The 20,986-nt window shown below is 40.9% G+C and overlaps 1 protein-coding gene across 2 annotated transcripts in view; it reads left to right on the top strand.

Annotated features, from left to right (window-relative positions):
* NR3C2 (nuclear receptor subfamily 3 group C member 2) overlaps positions 1-20,986 on the top strand; it is a 294,278-nt gene that overhangs the window by 255,049 nt on the left and 18,243 nt on the right. For both annotated transcript variants that reach the window (XM_075288112.1, XM_075288105.1), the window contains exons 7-8: positions 1,216-1,346; positions 6,599-6,756. In XM_075288112.1, coding sequence (XP_075144213.1) covers positions 1,216-1,346; positions 6,599-6,756 — 289 coding nt within the window. The remainder of the gene's footprint in view (positions 1-1,215; positions 1,347-6,598; positions 6,757-20,986) is intronic.

The raw sequence follows: 20,986 nt of genomic DNA, 5'->3' as shown, positions 1-20,986 counted from the left end.
TTCCATAAAGATTTTCATCACTCTCAGCAGATTTTCTTTGTCATTATAGACATACCAATTACCTGTCTGACTGCTCATTATCAGTTGGATCAGTTGTTTTATTGACACGTCTATGACCACAATGAAGACTGATATTAAAGCTTTTAGTGGAGATAAAAAGAGACTAATGGATGATGCAGATGTCACTTGACAGCAGCAATACTTACATAATCCACTATTGTAATAAAGTATTGTAGACCATATTCTTGAGACCTCACAAGTATAATTTGTATTCTTAATAAATGAATAATTTGCAACCTAGAAAGTATGTGAGAATCCCTCAATGAATCTCATTATTCTCGCATGTCTTTCCATAAACTGTATATGAAACACAAGGATAAACACGTACTGACATTGGAAGGATGTGTCCATGGGGCAGTACAAAGTAACCTAGCTATTTTCTGCATAGAAAAGTCAATTTCTGACATGATTTCTCTATGGCTTTATTTAAATAAAGTAATTGTGTGGTTTGTGGTGATATCTATTACTGTCAAGTAGCTGAAGCGCTCTGCCCTCTGCTGCTTCACAAACCAAACAAGTTCATTCATTGATCTTTTAGAGGTCAATATGGATTTTATGACTTGAGTTTTTCTCAGCAAGTATTTCAGATTGGCGCACAGATGATACAAAACAATGTGGTGAAAAGTACTTTAGAAGGACTGTCATATACAGCAAGATTCCCAATAATCCCACATGCATCAAGCTAACATGTTGGGAGGGTTATCATTATTTTATGACGCTTGTAAACCTTGTAGGAAGATGTACATTTCTAGATCAGTATTATATATCAGTGCACTTTGTAGGATCCACCACTCTACAATCACATTGATGTATCGTTCACAGCTCTATAGATGCCTCTTCTCTTGCCATTTCTCTGATCTAGGAGTCCTCTGCTCTTCTGCTGCCCCTCCTCTCTCAAAACCATTTCTCAAATACACAGACATTTCTGGATATGTAATCTAATTTGCAATATTTTACCAGATTTTGCTTTAGGACTATCTGGTTCCAGTTAAGTTAACTTTGTTAGTGCCTGTTTAAGCCACACTCTTTGCGTTCTTATTTATCAGTTTTTTATATAACATTTTTTTTTATTTTTTAGAAATTATTCATTTTTATTGTGACAGTACAGATCTATGTACAGGTATTCCTGATTTTGCATGCTTTGTTCTTTTGCAGAGAGAGGATGCGCCAGTCTGCCATGTATGAGCTGTGCCAAAGTATGCAGCAGATAAGTCTGGAGTTCAACCGTTTGCAGCTAACTTTTGAGGAATACACAATCATGAAAGTTTTGTTGCTGCTTAGCACAGGTAAACTATGTGTACTTATTGTTACTGATTCTCATTACTTCTCATTGTTACTGTGATGGATAATGATACCCAACCAAAAAAACAAAACTGTTCAGATGTCTCATTCAGTCAGATTTCTGATCACTGTGAAAAACTATTGCATACTCAAAACCCCAATAAAGGAGCCCTAAGCCCAGAAAGCACTCGAACAAATGGACACGAGATCCCAGCACTTCATCTTCTCCGTATCATTGATCCTTCTTTTTTTTCTCATATTACAGTTATAGCTGAGAAATCTATAGAAAAATACTCCATGTAGCTCAGATATGTTCCCCCTCCACCTCATTGTTTGTGTCTGGCTGTAAGACAACTGGCTGGAACAGAAGTCTCCTTCCTGTGCCCTGTCTGCAATAGAACAAAAATATAGATAAGCCTTGACCCTTGGCTAAGCCCCCTACATTAGTCTGCCTCAGTGTTAGTGGAGTGGGACAGCAGGAGATTAAATACAAAAATGAGTTGCTACAACCATATCAGAGCGACCTCCAAATAATGTTATGAGCATGAATACAGGCTGCACGGAGAGCCCCCAGACTGTTGCAAGAGGTAAAATGGTATACAAAAGGAAAAAATTACTCCAGCATGCCAGTGAATAAATAAAAATTAACTTTTACTAAGGATGATTAAAAACATCTACATGAACATGGATCCAGACATGAGAAAAAAAGAAAAAAACCCAGCTTACGCGTTTCGGGCGTTAATGAACGATCCCTTAGTCATTAATGCCTGAAATGCGTAAGCTGTGTTTTTTTCTTTTTTCTCAAGCAGGAGATTAACCCTTGTACATTCTATTGGATCTCTACAAGACAGTGATAGCCGCCATATTTCTTTACTTTTAGCTTTCATTTTAGGTTTAGGCTTTATTCACACAAATCTGTTAAACCGCCTACATTAAAATCAGTGAGTTTCATTGGAGCTATTCATATGACAGCTGTTATAAAGTGTCCGTGTTCTTGGATCTCTCAGTAGTGATAACGGGGTTGTCCAGTTACAGACAAAAATTAAGAGACAAATGTTATAGTTTGTATAAGAAAAAGTTCTACAATTCAATATTTTCTGTGTGAATTCCTAAGGGTTTTCCAGATCTCTGCTTGCTGTCATTGATTTTGCTTACTCCCAGTGAATAACAATCAGTCCGTGGTCATGTGATATATACGGTCCATGGTCATGTGATGTACACACAGGTGCATAAATTGTTATAGTCACAGCCCAGTAATCAGACATCTGCCTGGTAACGAGCTGTGCACCTGTGCACTCATCACATGACCATGGACTGCAGATCACATGACCATGGACTGATTTATATCCAATGGAAATAAGAGTGAATCACAGCAAGTAGAGATCTATAAAACCATGAGGAATTGATACAGAAAGTAAATTGGAAAATTATATCTTTTTCTTATACAAACAATATTATTTGTCTCTCAATATTAGTCTGAAACTGGGCAATCCCTTTAAGTCTAGAAATCTGTGTAAACGGGTGCTCCATGGATACAAAACGGTTGTGGAAAGTCTGTCTGTCATTGCTGTTTTTCAGCATGGTCATCTGGATAGAGCCTTAGGCCGGTACTCCATGTGGCATAAACCGTTGCGTTTTTAGAAATTACAGCATGTCAGTTATGCCATAAGGAAATGCCTGCAGTTTCCTTATAGGTATAAATTAAGCAGAAAATCTACAGAGGAAAATTTTATGGACTTTTTGTGAAAAGCGCTGCAGGAAAAACCACCATGGTCTCTGCATGGGGCCTAAGGCGGCGTTCACACTACCGTAGGTGTCTGACAGGTAGTGTCCGCTGCTAATGTCTGTTCAAAATCTTGCGGACATTAGCAGCAGACACTAGCTGTGTCCGTGACATTTTGTATTGATTTAAATGGACATCGGGTGCGTTCTTTTACTGTCCGTGGGTGTCCTTAACTGTCCGTTCCCAAAGATGTCCGACTTTTCAAGCGGACAGCAAAACCCAACATGTAGGTTTTTTCTGTCCGCTTGACATCTTTGGGAACGGACAGTTAAGGATACCCACGGACAGTAAAAGAACGCACCCGATGTCCATTTAAATCAATACAAAATGTCATGGACACAGCTAGTGTCCGCTGCTAATGTCCACACAAGATTTTGAACAAACATTAGCAGCGGACACTAGCTGTCAGACACCGACACTAGTGTGAACGCTCCCTTAGCCTCTGTGTTTAAAAACTTAAAAGAGAAATATCTGCATTGATTTAGGGTGCTGCACATTTCTTCTCAATTTTTGCTGCAAATTCCACTTTTGCATGTAACAGATGTGTCTTTGCCGCTGATTTGCGCCCATATTCCATGCAGATATTGCTAGATAGATACAATGATTGTAAAACAGAAGCATTTTTCTAACTAGATTTCATTCACCCAATTTCCTCTGTAGTTGTGTTACCTTACATCACATACTGTAGGACAAGTACGCTATTATTTGATCATTTTTTTTCCACTAGACAGAAAGTTAAAAATAATACCTACTTGTTGTGGATTAGACCTCATTTTTGCTCATTATAAGATTTTTTTTTTAGTTTTCTGTAGAAGGAACAATTGAAGCTAGGCATATAGTAAAATACCTGATAAGTGACATTTGTGAAGGTAATCAGTTGTGTCTTGTCTCTATGGTAACAAAAGTTCTGATTCAGTTCTGAAACTTTGCAGATATGCTTTAGGCTAAGGCCTGATGTTGCGGAAATACAGCAGGAAAAAACGCTGCGTTTTACCGTACCAGCAAAGTGAATGAGAGTCTGGCTAATCCCATCCACACATTGCAGAAAAGAAATGCTGTGGAAATGCTGTCAATTATACCTGCGGAAATGCTCATGCTTCCCTATAGATTTAATAAGGGGACAAAAACCACAGAGAAAAACGCTATGAAAAATGCTGCCGAAAAAAACTAGATACTTTTCCAATGCTGAGTGTTTTTTTGGCTATGTTCCACAATGTGGGATCTTAGCCTTACGTCAGGACCCCACATTGCAAAAAAACACCACCATTTGGCAATCTTACTGTTGAAGTCACCATGCTTGCTTTGTCAATTCATACAAGTATGTCTATAAGGGAAAGCTACCTAAAGCGTATGCCTAGCTTCACTCTTCACATTCGTCGGTCCAGGAGCAAGGAAACTTCTTTTTTGTGTCGAGTTCTGCTGGTAGTCTTCAGTAAACATTAGCTTAGTATACTTTTACCATTTTGCAAATCTTAAAGGAGAAAAATAATCTTATGTCGCATCAAAAGAGAAAGCTAATGAGTGTTTTCTCTGTGAGGCATGTGGGTGGGATGAAAAGGGCAAAGTTAAATGGAACTTGTTCAAGCTATTTTTGCGGCGATAAGCTTATAAAGGGCCTTTTATCTTGTAAATAGACTTGTAATCTGACTGCTTTTCAGAAACCCCACTTCTGTAATAACACACTTACAGAAAATATGGGTAGCTGACTCAGCCAAAAGAAGCAGTACATCTTATCTGCATATCGATTTATATCATGCCGTGGCACAGTAGCCAACATGTCTTGCATTGTTTTGGTGGGTTTAACCCCTTACGTGCACCCTTACTAGGTGTAGTTTAGCTTCTAAAGTGATCAAGGAAACGGCACTAAAATCACCAGACTATTGTACAGGGTGATAGTAATAAAGCATAAGAGTATTTTTACTTGCAGTAGATAAAGAATCCATCAGGTATCTGCACAGATATTTTTTCACACTATAAATCTCTTTTAATTGTAATTTCTCCACATCATTTTAACTGGATAGGACAGGTTTCATATTTTACATTCCACTGCATGTCTTAAAGTCTGAACAGATTTTTGCATTACAATTTGATATTGGAAATCTCTTGTGGAATCCACAATGACAATTTGCACCGTATCCTGGACCTGAAAACCCTGCCCTAATTTCTATTATAAGTTACAAATGTATGCAGAGATTTTTGGTGAAAATATTTAAAACATTTTTTTTCCACCTATAACCTTAAGCCCAAAGGCTTGGATCCTCTGTCCACTGCTGTTCAAGCTTCATGAGCTGTCGGGTATACAGAGCTATAACCATAGAAGCAGTACTTGTCCATATGTAGTGTGATGGAGCATATATAGTTACATAGTAGATGAGGTTGGATGAAGACATCAGTCCATCCAACCTATAACCCTACAATCCCTTACAGTGTTGATTATCCAGGGTACAATTTATTTAAAAAAAAAAAAACTGGTGTGATATATATATGAAAATAAAAAGTATGGCAAGCCATGATTTATGATGTCAACACTTATACGTAAATGGGAACTTTAGAATTGCTAATATATATGGCATTATATTACTGTACAAAGATATTTATGGATATGAATTAGCTATTAAAATCCACAATCTACTCTCTCGTAATATTTACTGTGGAGGAAATGGCAATATTAATGCCAACATGTCAATGTGAGATCTAGTGGCAGCACATGGCAGTGCATGAACATGTTGTGTGCAGCTTTTCTGAGCATACAGTGCTCAGTATGGAGGTATTGCTCAGAATTGTTGGTTGTGACATATTAGTTGTAAAGTTCTATCTCTAGTTGCAAACTGTGAATTACCAGTGGCAACAGGTCGTGTGTTCTCTTCCATTTTCATACAGTATTTCATATACTTCCTAACCCATAGGGAATTGGAAACTTTCCAGATCGATAGTACGACTGTGTTTAATAAACCCAATCCAAGAATCTGGGCACTTCTCCAAAATGTTTGTGTTTCAGTTTAGTTCAGTTTGTTTGTAGAATTTCCTTCTATTTTATTTTCCAGTGTAAATGATGTTGGTGCAACATTAAACCGTACGGTAAAAGCAGAGAAGTATAGTGAACATTACTCTGAGGACTGAGGGATCTGAAAATGCTGAAATAGAGGCCAAATTCTGTGGTTGAAAACATTTCCTGCATACTGTAGATCAGGATCCATTTTTAGCGGTTCCTTTTTTTCCATCTTACCTAACGCTTACTACTGTTTATAGTGAATGATGGGCCAGTGTCATCTAATTTGCTGTCTGTTTTCTTGAGCCAAGGGAAAAGTGACTAGATAGATAGATAGATAGATAGATAGATAGATAGATAGATAGATAGATAGATAGATATGCATTTTTACCATCATCTTATGCTACTAGTATATAGATTTTTGTGACATGATTTACCACTTAATGTTTTGCTCATTGACTTCTTCCTGTTTTTTTCCAACCTAGTTCCTAAAGATGGACTTAAATGCCAAGCTGCGTTTGAAGAAATGAGACTGAATTATATTAAAGAACTAAGGAAAATATTAATGAAGAGTCCACATAGTGCTGGACAGAGCTGGCAGCGATATTTCCACTTAACTAAACTCCTTGACTCCATGCATGATGTAAGTGTCATTCTTACTCTGTGACTACTTAGTATTCTAATAGAAATCATACATAGACTTCATTATAACATAGATATGTCTTCCATTCTTGAAAGTGCTAGAGTTTAGGCCACTTTGCATTGTAGTAGAAGCAGGTGTTTGACCAGTGTCTCTAGGTCCTGAAACCCATACCAGAAACTACAACAGAGAAATTGCCATTTCTCAGCGCACGCTGCTGATTCTCAGGAGCACTTGTCCGCTCTCATCACAAAGTCATGTTCAGGTTCTATACTTTAGACTGTGTTCACATCTCCATTGGGAGCTTCAAGTTGCAGATTCTATCAAATGGTTTGCAGGTTGCAGATTCTGAAATCAATGGGAGTCGGTCAGTTCTTTTTTCTGGGAGCCATTTGTTCCAGCTCCTGGAAAAAAGAAGGGACATGCTCATTCTTCAGGCGGATTCGCCTGAAGACACTCCCGACTAGGCCCATTCATTTGGGGCTAATCCGGATTGGAGTGCCACGACTGGATACCGGTACATTGCACCGCATCCAGTCATGGCTACCCGTATTGTGGAACGGAGGCCTCCGCATCAAATCTGGTGCAAAATACCCCGTGTGAACTCAGCCTTAGTCAACAAATGGTGAGGTGGCCTATTTAGTACATTTTAAAGCGGAGTGTATAGACCCTTTTAATTCTTCTGATAGTAGAGAGTCTCAGGAGTTTGACTCCAATCAGTTGAAACTTCAGCCATTCCACTATAACACATCAGAAATCTTATAAAATGGCAGCAACACTTTAAGAAAGTGACCAAATGAATGATGAATATTTAGGAAGTGAGACGCAAGTACCAGACATTACTTTGATCACTGCTCCTGAGGGACTGTGCCCTGAGCTCTTTACCAGCAGGTAGAAAGTGCAGCTTATGATCACTTTTCTAATAATATACTAGCGTTCACATTTCCCTTATTGGCTCTGGTCTCAAACTTCAAATTAAAATGAAAAAATATAATATGGAGAATTATAAAATATTAAAAGCAATTGAAGTCTAAGCTCCAGTACTTGTTTTATTAAGAGTGCGGTATTAATTTCTAGATGTCCCTCTGGTTCCCTTACAGTTATTAGAGATGACATCAGCCTGCTGATGGGGTAACATAATGATGTCACCACGCCCAACACTGACTGCACTAGCTGAGACACAGTGTGCAGAGGCTGGAGACAGACACATGACATGTACACGCTATACTGATAATCTTAGATGTGGATGGATGGATAGATAGATAGATAGATAGATAGATAGATAGATAGATAGATAGATAGATAGATAGGAGATAGATAGATAGATAGATAGATAGATAGGAGATAGATAGATAGGAGGATAGATAGATAGATAGATGATTTTGCTCTCTGTTATACCGTAAGTACTGGAGTGAACTATTACCATGCTTCAGCTTTAGATATTTGGGTAACCTTATCTTACCTGGTATACGCAGCTCATTGAAATGATTTATATCTTTGGAAGATTACATGAATTGTTCAGACCTCTCCGATACGGCTATTTATTACAAAGCATAGTAAAGACTAAAAAACTCATTTGTGACTACACTTGACTGTAAAAGTTTTGACTGTACTACCTGATCGGCTTGACATTGCCAAGTTGAAATGATGTGCTAAGACCCTTTATTTCCGTGTACATGGTTCTAAAACTGTTTTATTTCACTGTATTTTTACTTTTTATGAGGCTGGAAAAAAAAATGTAGCAATCTATATCTTGGAGCAGGCAGAAGTGATCTGTGTCTGTCTAGTTGAAGCAATATGTGGTCACTTTATTTGATGCTGAGCTCAACTTTTGCCTGTACTGAGGCTTGTTATATTGCTGCTGGCATGTGAGAGTACCTCTGACTCCAATGTGCGTTCATTATTTATGTTTCATACTCCATCATAGGGTGAGAGGAGGGCACTTCAGGACATGCCGGAATACTACAGCTTGGTGTTGTTTAAAGAACTTACATATGGAATTATTTTTCTGAAGTGTTTTTTGCTCCTTTTCTTGGAGAAGCGCTGTGGGAGGCAGAAGACAGTATTCCCCTGGCAATGATATATTTTGCTAAAAGCACATCTTTCTTATACAATGCCAGAGTCAGGCACTTAGTCGTACACGTTACATGAAAGGAATAGCTTGCCAACTTGCAAAAGTCTGGGGTATGTGCACCTGGTCAGGTTGTAGTATATACAGTATACTTAGAATGTATATGTCTCTAATAGAGCATTAGGCCTACTAGTGGTTATTTGGACCCTATAATTCATTGGTATTATGATCTCCCATTAGTTACAGGCTAGCTGGTTATATGTCCATCTGCATAATATTATGGTTTCCTTGTTTTCTGATAATTTATTTATTGTAGTTTGCTTACTTATATCGCATCATATTCCACATCACTTTACGGACATTGCAAGTCACTGTCCTAAGTGGGCAGATAATGTAAGGTCCCTGTCAGTAAGGAGTGGCGGAGGAAACCCACACAAACATGGGGAGAACATACAAAGCCTCCATCAGATGTCCCAGGACTCCAGTGCTGCAAGGCTACAGTGCTAAATGTTAAGCGTAGTATATCCGATGATTGTGTGCTTTGTGCATACAGTTATAAAGGACCTGTTCACTCTCCTGACATTCTTACATCTGGAACACCTTTTCGTTTAGGGGTTGGTTAACATCTGCATTGGTATTCCATCTGGGGGAGTCCGCATGGGGACCCTCCTGAACGGAATACCAAATGCGATTGCAAGCGCTGTGCAGTGAAAGCATATGCATCCCCATAGACTATAATGGGGTCCGTGTGCTTGCCGCCAGATCTCCTCACAGAACATGCGGACAGGAAAGTACTTCACAATCTACTTTCCTGTCCACATGATTCATGTGGGCAGCACGCTGCAAGCACATGGACCCCATTATAGTCTATGGGGTCTGTGTGCTTTTACTGCACAGTGCTTGCAAATGCATTTGGTATTCCGTTCCCCATGCGGAGTCCCTCAAACAGAATACAAACGCAGATGTGAATGAGGGGTAACCCTGTACTGCTCGTCTGACAAATAAATTGACGACTGCAGTTTACCAGTTTGGGGTGTGTTTCTGCACATTCCCAGTGCTTACAATGCCAGACTGTCAAGGGAAACCCCCAAGTGACAAAGGGAATGGTAACACCCATTTGTCAATTTATTCATGAATTTGCAGGAGATGAAATAACCGTAATAATAATACAACACAAAATTAAATTAAGAAAAAAGCATTTCTGAATTCCTATTTCTTGGGGAATACAAGAAATAACTAAAATAGACATGTCAGGAGAGGTGATGGGTTCTCTTTAAATATGTGGGTCTCTCCAGTTCTCCTTCATTAGGAATAAAATTGGATTGTTGAGCATGTCATTGTTAATAAGAGCATCAGAAAATGCCTGCATTAGGGCAATGTAGTGTGCTGATAGATAGTGGCTTGCAAATATCTGCTGGGTGTCTGGATAAACTGAAGGTGCGATTCTTATCATTATCACTTCTGTGGAAAATCGTATTCGCACTCATTGGGGACCATTATAAAAGTGTTCTTACATCTGCGCTGCTAATTGTTGTGATATCAATATTTTGACAATTAATAGATAACGCTGAAACCGTTCCCTTGAAGTACAACCAGCAGCAATAACAGAAGAGCAGATTTGTGTCAGAACCACGACTGGATCCAGAAAAGAGGGCAAATATAAGCAGCTTTATACTTTTCCTCTCTGTAGAATCCACTTTTGGTTTTGACTTTTTATGTAATAAAAAAGTACAGCTCTTCTATGTGAACATAAGTGTGTGTGAACATGTCCTAAGGTAAAACAGTCCCCATTGTGAATGTCCATTACACTCCTCCGTCATAGGATGAGAGCAACAACTCTGCGTCGTTTCTATTGACTTATGTGCACAACATACAGAAGCTATCTATTGTCATGTTTATTACTTTTGTAATGGAAAAAAAAAGTCCTACATGTATTACTGGGGGGGGGGGGGTCAGAAAAGCTTAAGACATGAAGGAAGAAAGCTACCATCATGATTATTAACATGGGAGTGAGTGTAGATGGACCCCTGACAGAGGGGGCTGCATCTGAAACAGACATTAAAAACATGAGTATGAACCTACCCTTCGAGAATATACCGCTGTATGCAGTATGTCAAATTTAATTCCCACAAGGCTAATTTTTTCAGAAATCATTCAACTGACCCATCAATCTGAGAAAATCAGAAATTTGTCATCTTATATAAAATCTGACAGAATAAAAGGAAGTGGTGTGTTCCATCAGGTGCTGTAAGGAGGTAGTATAGTGACAGATTCTTTTGTATACATGAGACCTTACTGGAAAAAAGGAGTTAAATGTATAATATAGAAATACATATATTATTGCTTAGTTATATAGCACCATCATATTCCGCAGCGCTTTACAGATATTGTCAGTCACTGTCCCATATAGGGCTCACAATCTACATTCCCTATCAGTATGTCTTTGGAGTGTGGGAGGAAACCGGAGTACCCGGAGGAAATCCACACAAACACGAGGAGAACATACAAACTCCTTACAGATGTTGTCCTTGGCAGGATTAGAACCCAGGAATCCAGTGCTGCAAGGCTGTAGTGCTAACCACTGAGCAACCGTGCTGATATTTATAAGGGTTCAATAAAACGTAGCGTGTTTTGAGATAGTGTGTGTGTGTGTGTATATATATATATATATATATATACATATATACAGTCCTATGAAAAAGTTTGGTCACCCCTATTAATCTTAATCATTTTTTGTTCTAAATATTTTGGTGTTTGCAACAGCCATTTCAGTTTGATATATCTAATAACTGATGGACACAGTAATATTTCAGGATTGAAATGAGGTTTATTGTACTAACAGAAAATGTGCAATATGCATTAAACCAAAATTTGACCGGTGCAAAAGTATGGGCACCCTTATCATTTTATTGATTTGAATTCCCCTAACTACTTTTTACTGACTTACTGAAGCACAAAATTGGTTTTGTAACCTCAGTGAGCTTTGAACTTCATAGCCAGATGTATCCAATCATAAGAAAAGGTATTTAAGGTGGCCAATTGCAAGTTGATCTCCTATTTGAATCTCCTCTGAAGAGTGGCATCATGGGCTACTCAAAACAACTCTCAAATGATCTGAAAACAAAGATTGTTCAACATAGTTGTTCAGGGGAAGGATACAAAAAGCTGTCTCAGAGATTTAACCTGTCAGTTTCCACTGTGAGGAACATAGTAAGGAAATGGAAGACCACAGGGACAGTTCTTGTTAAGCCCAGAAGTGGCAGGCCAAGAAAAATATCAGAAAGGCAGAGAAGAAGAATGGTGAGAACAGTCAAGGACAATCCACAGACCACCTCCAAAGAGCTGCAGCATCATCTTGCTGCAGATGGTGTCACTGTGCATCGGTCAACTATACAGCGCACTTTGCACAAATAGAAGCTGTATGGGAGAGTGATGAGAAAGAAGCCGTTTCTGCACGTACGCCACAAATAGAGTTGCCTGAGGTATGAAAAAGCACATTTGGACAAGGCAGCTTCATTTTGGAAACAAAAATTGAGTTGTTTGGTTATAAAAAAAAGGCGTTATGCATGGCGTCCAAAAAGAAACAGCATTCCAAGAAAAACACATGCTACCCACTGTAAAATTTGGTGGAGGTTCCATCATGCTTTGGGGCTGTGTGGCCAATGCCGGCATCGGAAATCTTGTTAAAGTTGAGAGTCGCATGGATTCCACTCAGTATCAGCAGATTCTTGAGAATAATGTTCAAGAATCAGTGACGAAGTTGAAGTTACGCCGGGGATGGATATTTCAGCAAGACAATGATCCAAAACACCGCTCCAAATCCTCAGGCATTCATGCAGAGGAACAATTACAATGTTCTGGAATGGCCATCCCAGTCCCCAGACCTGAATATCATTGAACATCTGTGGGATGATTTGAAGCGGGCTGTCCATGCTCGGCGACCATCTAACTTAACTGAACTTGAATTGTTTGTCCAAAATACCTTTATCCAGGAACTGATTAAAAGCTACAGGAAGCGACTAGAGGCTGTTATCTTTGCAAAAGGAGGATCTACTAAATATTAATGCCACTTTTCTGTTGAGGTGCCCATACTTTTGCACCGGTCAAATTTTGGTTTAATGCATATTGCACATTTTCTGTTAGTACAATAAACCTCATTTCAATCCTGAAATATTACTGTGTCCATCAGTTATTAGATATATCAAACTGAAATGGCTGCTGCAAACACCAAAATATTTAGAACTAAAAATGATTAAGATTAATAGGGGTGCCCAAACTTTTTCATAGGACTGTATGTATATATATACATATATATATATATTAGCAGTTACCCGCGACTTCGTCTATAGGTTGGCGGTGGCGGTGAACTGCTTATATTTCTTGTTCCCCCATCTCTGCCCTCAGTTTGTTGTCCCCTCCTACCCGCGACTTCCTCCGCAGCCCCCCTGACCCTGGTGCGAACCACCTGCAGCACGGCCCACGGCCCCCCACATCCCTTTCCTTGCGGCTGTGGCGGGCCCCTCCTACAGGATGGTGGGTCGGGAGGCAACGGCCTTGCTGCTGCGCCTCGGCCCCCCCTCTTTCCAGCTACCTGTGTCCCCAGCCCTGCCCTTACCCACCACCCGCTCCCTCGGCCCCCTGCCCCCATATAGAGATTACAGTGACCTCCTATATCTCCCCCTTCGCCCCAGCACCAGCCACCCGTGACTGTAACCCCCCCTCCCTTCCACATGTGCAATCTGGGCCCCCCCCCTCTACTCACCCTCGGCCCTGTGGTACCATTTCCCCCCCAACAGAACCCCTCCCTAACCACTACCACCTCCCCCAATCCCACCCCCCATTACACACCACCTGTTGTAACCCCCCCGTCTCCGCTAAGCAACCTGCCGATCAGTGTCCCCACAACACTTACCATGATGATGCCGGGGAGCTGTGTGTGTCGCGGCTGCAGCTTCAGCAGTCATGCGTGGTGTTACCCGAGGCGTCTGTGTTCCCAGCTGCAGAGTACGGGGATTACGTGCGGCTGGCCGTGTTCGGCCGGGTTCCGCTTCTGTATGGTATGCCGGCCTGAGGCAATGTGTGGCGGCCGGCATATGAGCGGCGTACGGAACCATGCGGCCAGCCGCCATGTTCATGACAGTGTTTGAAGAGAGTGGAGTAGTCTGGTGGGCGGAGCCGCGGATCCTCCCAGTGGTGGGGGTCGGTGAAGATGGCTGAGCCGGAGAGTGAAACAGGTCGGCTCCTGCAGGATGGTGAAGGTGAGTGTGAAAGTGCTGAAGTATATGTGAATGTGATTGTGTGTGGTTAGGGGCTAGGCTGTAGAGAGGAATGTGAAGTTTTGGGCCAAAGTGTGTGATTTTGCCGAGATGGTGATGTGAGTTGGATGTTTCTGTGGATCTTGGGAAAAACGTATGTGCGTTATTGTGACGAAAAGTAGCCTATTGCACAATCCTGTGTATTAGCTATGTTTGTGGAAAATTTGAGCCAAATCGGTGGAGCGGTTTTTCCGTGATTGAGGAACAAACATCCGAACATCCAAACACACAAACCCACAAACTTTCACATTTATAATATTAATATATATATATATATATATATATATATATATATATATATATATATAATTTTTTTTTTTTTTCGAACAGATAAAACCATATCTAGATTGTTCTTGGTTCCACAACACACGTATTATGATATTAGTTATAATGTACTGTTCATCTTCTATGAGCAGTTACATATGTGCAGAAATATTGCTCTTTTTATGTGTATGCAGCTCAACATGTCCTACATGGATGGTGAGTGCAGTGGCTGATATACTGGAAGAGTGACCTCTAGTGGCAATTATTGCAGTACATGTGAGCAACTTTGTATCCTGTGATTCTGCAATGAGGTTAAACGGCTATAAACCTGTCGTGAATGGTATTTACATTTGCTGTAAAGATACATCTTAGCCACCTCCATCTGAGCAGAAGATGACAGTAGCAGTCCTATGTGTGAGTAGGATTAGCAATGTATATTTAAAAGCTTTGCGTTATAGGCTTATTCCCCTTTTATAAAGATGATATAAAATCCCTGTAAAAAGTTAAGATTGAATTAAAAATCACAGTTGAAAATCCTAACATGAGGCTGCACAGCTACTTAAAGTCATATGCTAGGTGCATCAAAGTCACAGCTGGAGTAGGACTTCTATTATATCCTTACTGAAATTTCTGCATTAGTCACAATGTCACGTGCAAGGTTTTTTTTTTCTATAGAAGGTAATAAAATTCACATTGTGACTGTGACTTTCATATGGCTTGCACTTGCAAGAGTGAATCACTAGCCTGGTAGTCTAGTAAACTTTAGTGTCAGGAAATTTCTCAGCTAGTAAATAAAGTCAAATTACCGTACTGAGGAAATCTAAAACATTGTATGAAAAAAAAGGCTTTTCTTTGAAGAATAAAAACTCCTAGATTATGTGTAATATACTGATAGACCTGTCAATGCTTATTGTGGATTGTGTGTGCGATTGTAGATTTCATGTGGACTAAATAGAAGCATAAACATTGTAAATGATTGTGTAAAAGAGATATGATAATATCAAGTGTAGAGATCAAAATAGATCAAATCTAGATTGTTTTTAATTAGAGATGAGCGAACAGTGTTCTATCGAACTCATGTTCGATCGGATATTAGGCTGTTCGGCATGTTCGAATCGAATCGAACACCGCGTAGTAAAGTGCGCCATTACTCGATTCCCCTCCCACCTTCCCTGGCGCCTTTTTTGCTCCAATAACAGCGCAGGGTAGGTGGGACAGGAACTACGACACCGGTGACGTTGAAAAAAGTAGGCAAAACCCATTGGCTGCCGAAAACATGTGACCTCTAATTTAAAAGAACAGCGACGCCCAGCTTCGCGTCATTCTGAGCTTGCAATTCACCGAGGACGGAGGTTTCCGTCCAGCTAGCTAGGGCTTAGATTCTGGGTAGGCAGGGACAGGCTAGGATAGGAAGGAGAAGACAACCAACAGCTCTTGTAAGAGCTAAATTCCAGGGAGAAGCTTGTCAGTGTAACGTGGCACTGACGGGCTCAATCGCCGCAACCCAGCTTTCCCAGGATCCTGAATGGAATACACTGTCAGTGTATTCCCGTATACCCGATATATACCCCGATACCCGTTCCAACGGTGTGCCCCCCCACCTTCACCCCAGAAATACCCTGCAAGTCCCCTAGCAATAGAATTGGGGCTATATACACCCACAATTTTTACTACTGGTATACAGTGCCATTGTCTGACTGGGAATTCAAAGAATATATTGGGAATACAAATACCCTCATTTCTTGCTACTGCCATATAGTGCCAGTTTCTGACTGGTAATTCAAAGAATATATTGGGGTTACGTGCACCCACAATTTTTACTACTGGTATACAGTGCCATTGTCTGACTGGGAATTCAAAGAGTATATTGGGAATACAAATACCCTCATTTCTTGCTACTGCCATATAGTGCCAGTTTCTGACTGGTAATTCAAAGAATATATTGGGGTTACGTGCACCCACAATTTTTACTACTGGTATACAGTGCCATTGTCTGACTGGGAATTCAAAGAATATATTGGGAATACAAATACCCTCATTTCTTGCTACTGCCATATAGTGCCAGTGTCTGACTGGGAATTCAAAGAATATATTGGGGTTACGTGCACCCACAATTTTTACTACTGGTATACAGTGCCATTGTCTGACTGGGAATTCAAAGAATATATTGGGAATACAAATACCCTCATTTCTTGCTACTGCCATATAGTGCCAGTGTCTGACTGGGAATTCAAAGAATATATTGGGGTTACGTGCACCCACAATTTTTACTACTGGTATACAGTGCCATTGTCTGACTGGGAATTCAAAGAATATATTGGGAATACAAATACCCTCATTTCTTGCTACTGCCATATAGTGCCAGTGTCTGACTGGGAATTCAAAGAATATATTGGGGTTACGTGCACCCACAATTTTTACTACTGGTATACAGTGCCATTGTCTGACTGGGAATTCAAAGAATATATTGGGAATACAAATACCCTCATTTCTTGCTACTGCCATATAGTGCCAGTGTCTGACTGGGAATTCAAAGAATATATTGGGGTTACGTGCACCCACAATTTTTACTACTGGTATACAGTGCCATTGTCTGACTGGGAATTCAAAGAATATATTGGGAATACAAATACCCTCATTTCTTGCTACTGCCATATAGTGCCAGTTTCTGACTGGTAATTCAAAGAATATATTGGGGTTACGTGCACCCACAATTTTTACTACTGGTATACAGTGCCATTGTCTGACTGGGAATTCAAAGAATATATTGGGAATACAAATACCCTCATTTCTTGCTACTGCCATATAGTGCCAGTGTCTGACTGGGAATTCAAAGAATATATTGGGGTTACGTGCACCCACAATTTTTACTACTGGTATACAGTGCCATTGTCTGACTGGGAATTCAAAGAATATATTGGGAATACAAATACCCTCATTTCTTGCTACTGCCATATAGTGCCAGTGTCTGACTGGGAATTCAAAGAATATATTGGGGTTACGTGCACCCACAATTTTTACTACTGGTATACAGTGCCATTGTCTGACTGGGAATTCAAAGAATATATTGGGAATACAAATACCCTCATTTCTTGCTACTGCCATATAGTGCCAGTGTCTGACTGGGAATTCAAAGAATATATTGGGGTTACGTGCACCCACAATTTTTACTACTGGTATACAGTGCCATTGTCTGACTGGGAATTCAAAGAATATATTGGGAATACAAATACCCTCATTTCTTGCTACTGCCATATAGTGCCAGTGTCTGACTGGGAATTCAAAGAATATATTGGGGTTACGTGCACCCACAATTTTTACTACTGGTATACAGTGCCATTGTCTGACTGGGAATTCAAAGAATATATTGGGGTTATAAATACCCTCATTTCTTGCTACTGCCATATAGTGCCAGTTTCTGTCTGGTAATTCAAAGAATATATTGGGGTTACGTGCACCCACAATTTTTACTACTGGTATACAGTGCCATTGTCTGACTGGGAATTCAAAGAGTATATTGGGAATACAAATACCCTCATTTCTTGCTACTGCCATATAGTGCCAGTGTCTGACTGGGAATTCAAAGAATATATTGGGGTTACGTGCACCCACAATTTTTACTACTGGTATACAGTGCCATTGTCTGACTGGGAATTCAAAGAATATATTGGGAATACAAATACCCTCATTTCTTGCTACTGCCATATAGTGCCAGTGTCTGACTGGGAATTCAAAGAATATATTGGGGTTACGTGCACCCACAATTTTTACTACTGGTATACAGTGCCATTGTCTGACTGGGAATTCAAAGAATATATTGGGAATACAAATACCCTCATTTCTTGCTACTGCCATATAGTGCCAGTGTCTGACTGGGAATTCAAAGAATATATTGGGGTTACGTGCACCCACAATTTTTACTACTGGTATACAGTGCCATTGTCTGACTGGGAATTCAAAGAATATATTGGGAATACAAATACCCTCATTTCTTGCTACTGCCATATAGTGCCAGTGTCTGACTGGGAATTCAAAGAATATATTGGGAATACAAATACCCTCATTTCTTGCTACTGCCATATAGTGCCAGTGTCTGACTGGGAATTCAAAGAATATATTGGGGTTACGTGCACCCACAATTTTTACTACTGGTATACAGTGCCATTGTCTGACTGGGAATTCAAAGAATATATTGGGGTTATAAATACCCTCATTTCTTGCTACTGCCATATAGTGCCAGTTTCTGACTGGTAATTCAAAGAATATATTGGGGTTACGTGCACCCACAATTTTTACTACTGGTATACAGTGCCATTGTCTGACTGGGAATTCAAAGAGTATATTGGGAATACAAATACCCTCATTTCTTGCTACTGCCATATAGTGCCAGTTTCTGACTGGTAATTCAAAGAATATATTGGGGTTACGTGCACCCACAATTTTTACTACTGGTATACAGTGCCATTGTATGACTGGGAATTCAAAGAATATATTGGGAATACAAATACCCTCATTTCTTGCTACTGCCATATAGTGCCAGTGTCTGACTGGGAATTCAAAGAATATATTGGGGTTACGTGCACCCACAATTTTTACTACTGGTATACAGTGCCATTGTCTGACTGGGAATTCAAAGAATATATTGGGAATACAAATACCCTCATTTCTTGCTACTGCCATATAGTGCCAGTGTCTGACTGGGAATTCAAAGAATATATTGGGGTTACGTGCACCCACAATTTTTACTACTGGTATACAGTGCCATTGTCTGACTGGGAATTCAAAGAATATATTGGGAATACAAATACCCTCATTTCTTGCTACTGCCATATAGTGCCAGTGTCTGACTGGGAATTCAAAGAATATATTGGGGTTACGTGCACCCACAATTTTTACTACTGGTATACAGTGCCATTGTCTGACTGGGAATTCAAAGAATATATTGGGGTTATAAATACCCTCATTTCTTGCTACTGCCATATAGTGCCAGTTTCTGACTGGTAATTCAAAGAATATATTGGGGTTACGTGCACCCACAATTTTTACTACTGGTATACAGTGCCATTGTCTGACTGGGAATTCAAAGAATATATTGGGAATACAAATACCCTCATTTCTTGCTACTGCCATATAGTGCCAGTGTCTGACTGGGAATTCAAAGAATATATTGGGGTTACGTGCACCCACAATTTTTACTACTGGTATACAGTGCCAATTTCTAACTAGGAATTCAAAATGCGCAAGGCTCCCGGAAAGGGACGTGGACGAGGCCGTGGGCGAGGTCGGGGGAATGGTTCTGGGGAGCAAGGTAGCAGTGAAGCCACAGGGCGTCCCGTGCCTACTCCTGTGGGGCAGCAAGCATTGCGCCACTCCACAGTGCCAGGGTTGCTTGCCACATTAACTAAACTGCAGGGTACAAACCTTAGTAGGCCCGAGAACCAGGAACAGGTCTTGCAATGGCTGTCAGAGAACGCTTACAGCACATTGTCCAGCAGCCAGTCAGACTCTGCCTCCTCTCCTCCTATTACCCAACAGTCTTGTCTTCCTTCCTCCCAAAATTCCGAAGCTTTACAGAACAATAACCCAAACTGTCCCTGCTCCCCAGAGCTGTTCTCCGCTCCTTTCATTGTCCCTCAACCTGCCTCTCCACGTCACGATTCCACGAACCTAACAGAGGAGCATCTGTGTCCAGATGCTCAAACACTAGAGTCTCCTCCATCTCCGTTCGATTTGGTGGTGGATGACCAGCAACCCACCCTCATCGACGATGATGTGACGCAGTTGCCGTCAGGGCATCCAGTTGACTGGCGCATTGTGCGGGAGGAGGAGATGAGACAGGAGTTGGAAGAGGAAGTGGTGGATGATGAGGACACTGACCCGACCTGGACAGGGGGGATGTCAAGCGGGGAAAGTAGTGTGGATGTTGAGGCAGGTGCAGCACCAAAAAGGGTAGCTAGAGGCAGAGGCAGAGGTCAGCAGCTTAGGCGAAGCCAGGCCACACCCGGAATCTCCCAAGATGTTCCAGTTCGTACCCAGCCCCGAAAAACTCCCACCTCGAGGGCACGTTTCTCGAAGGTGTGGAGTTTTTTCAAGGAATGCGCCGAGGACAGATATAGTGTTGTCTGCACAATTTGCCTCTCGAAATTGATTAGGGGCTCTGAGAAGAGCAACCTGTCCACCACTTCAATGCGCCGTCATTTGGAATCCAAGCACTGGAATCAGTGGCAGGCAGCAACGGCAGGACAAAGGCCGCCTGCCGTTCACGCCACTGCCACTGCCTCTGCCTCTGCCACTGCCACTGCTGACTGTGCTGGCGATGCACTCCAGAGGACGAGCCAGGACACCACTTCATCTGCCTCCGCCACTTTGTTGACTTCTACCTCATCCTCCCCTGGTCCTGTCTTATCTCCTTCTCCTGCACCATCAAAGGCACCATCAGGCGTTTCTTTACAACAACCCACCATCTCTCAGACATTGGAGCGGCGGCAGAAATACACTGCTAACCACCCACACGCGCAAGCCTTGAACGCCAACATCGCTAAACTGCTGGCCCAGGAGATGTTGGCGTTCCGGCTTGTTGAAA

Source organism: Leptodactylus fuscus, chromosome 1 (assembly GCF_031893055.1).
Source record: "Leptodactylus fuscus isolate aLepFus1 chromosome 1, aLepFus1.hap2, whole genome shotgun sequence".
Lineage (NCBI taxonomy): Eukaryota > Metazoa > Chordata > Amphibia > Anura > Leptodactylidae > Leptodactylus > Leptodactylus fuscus.
This window is presented reverse-complemented; position numbering and strand designations above follow the sequence as displayed.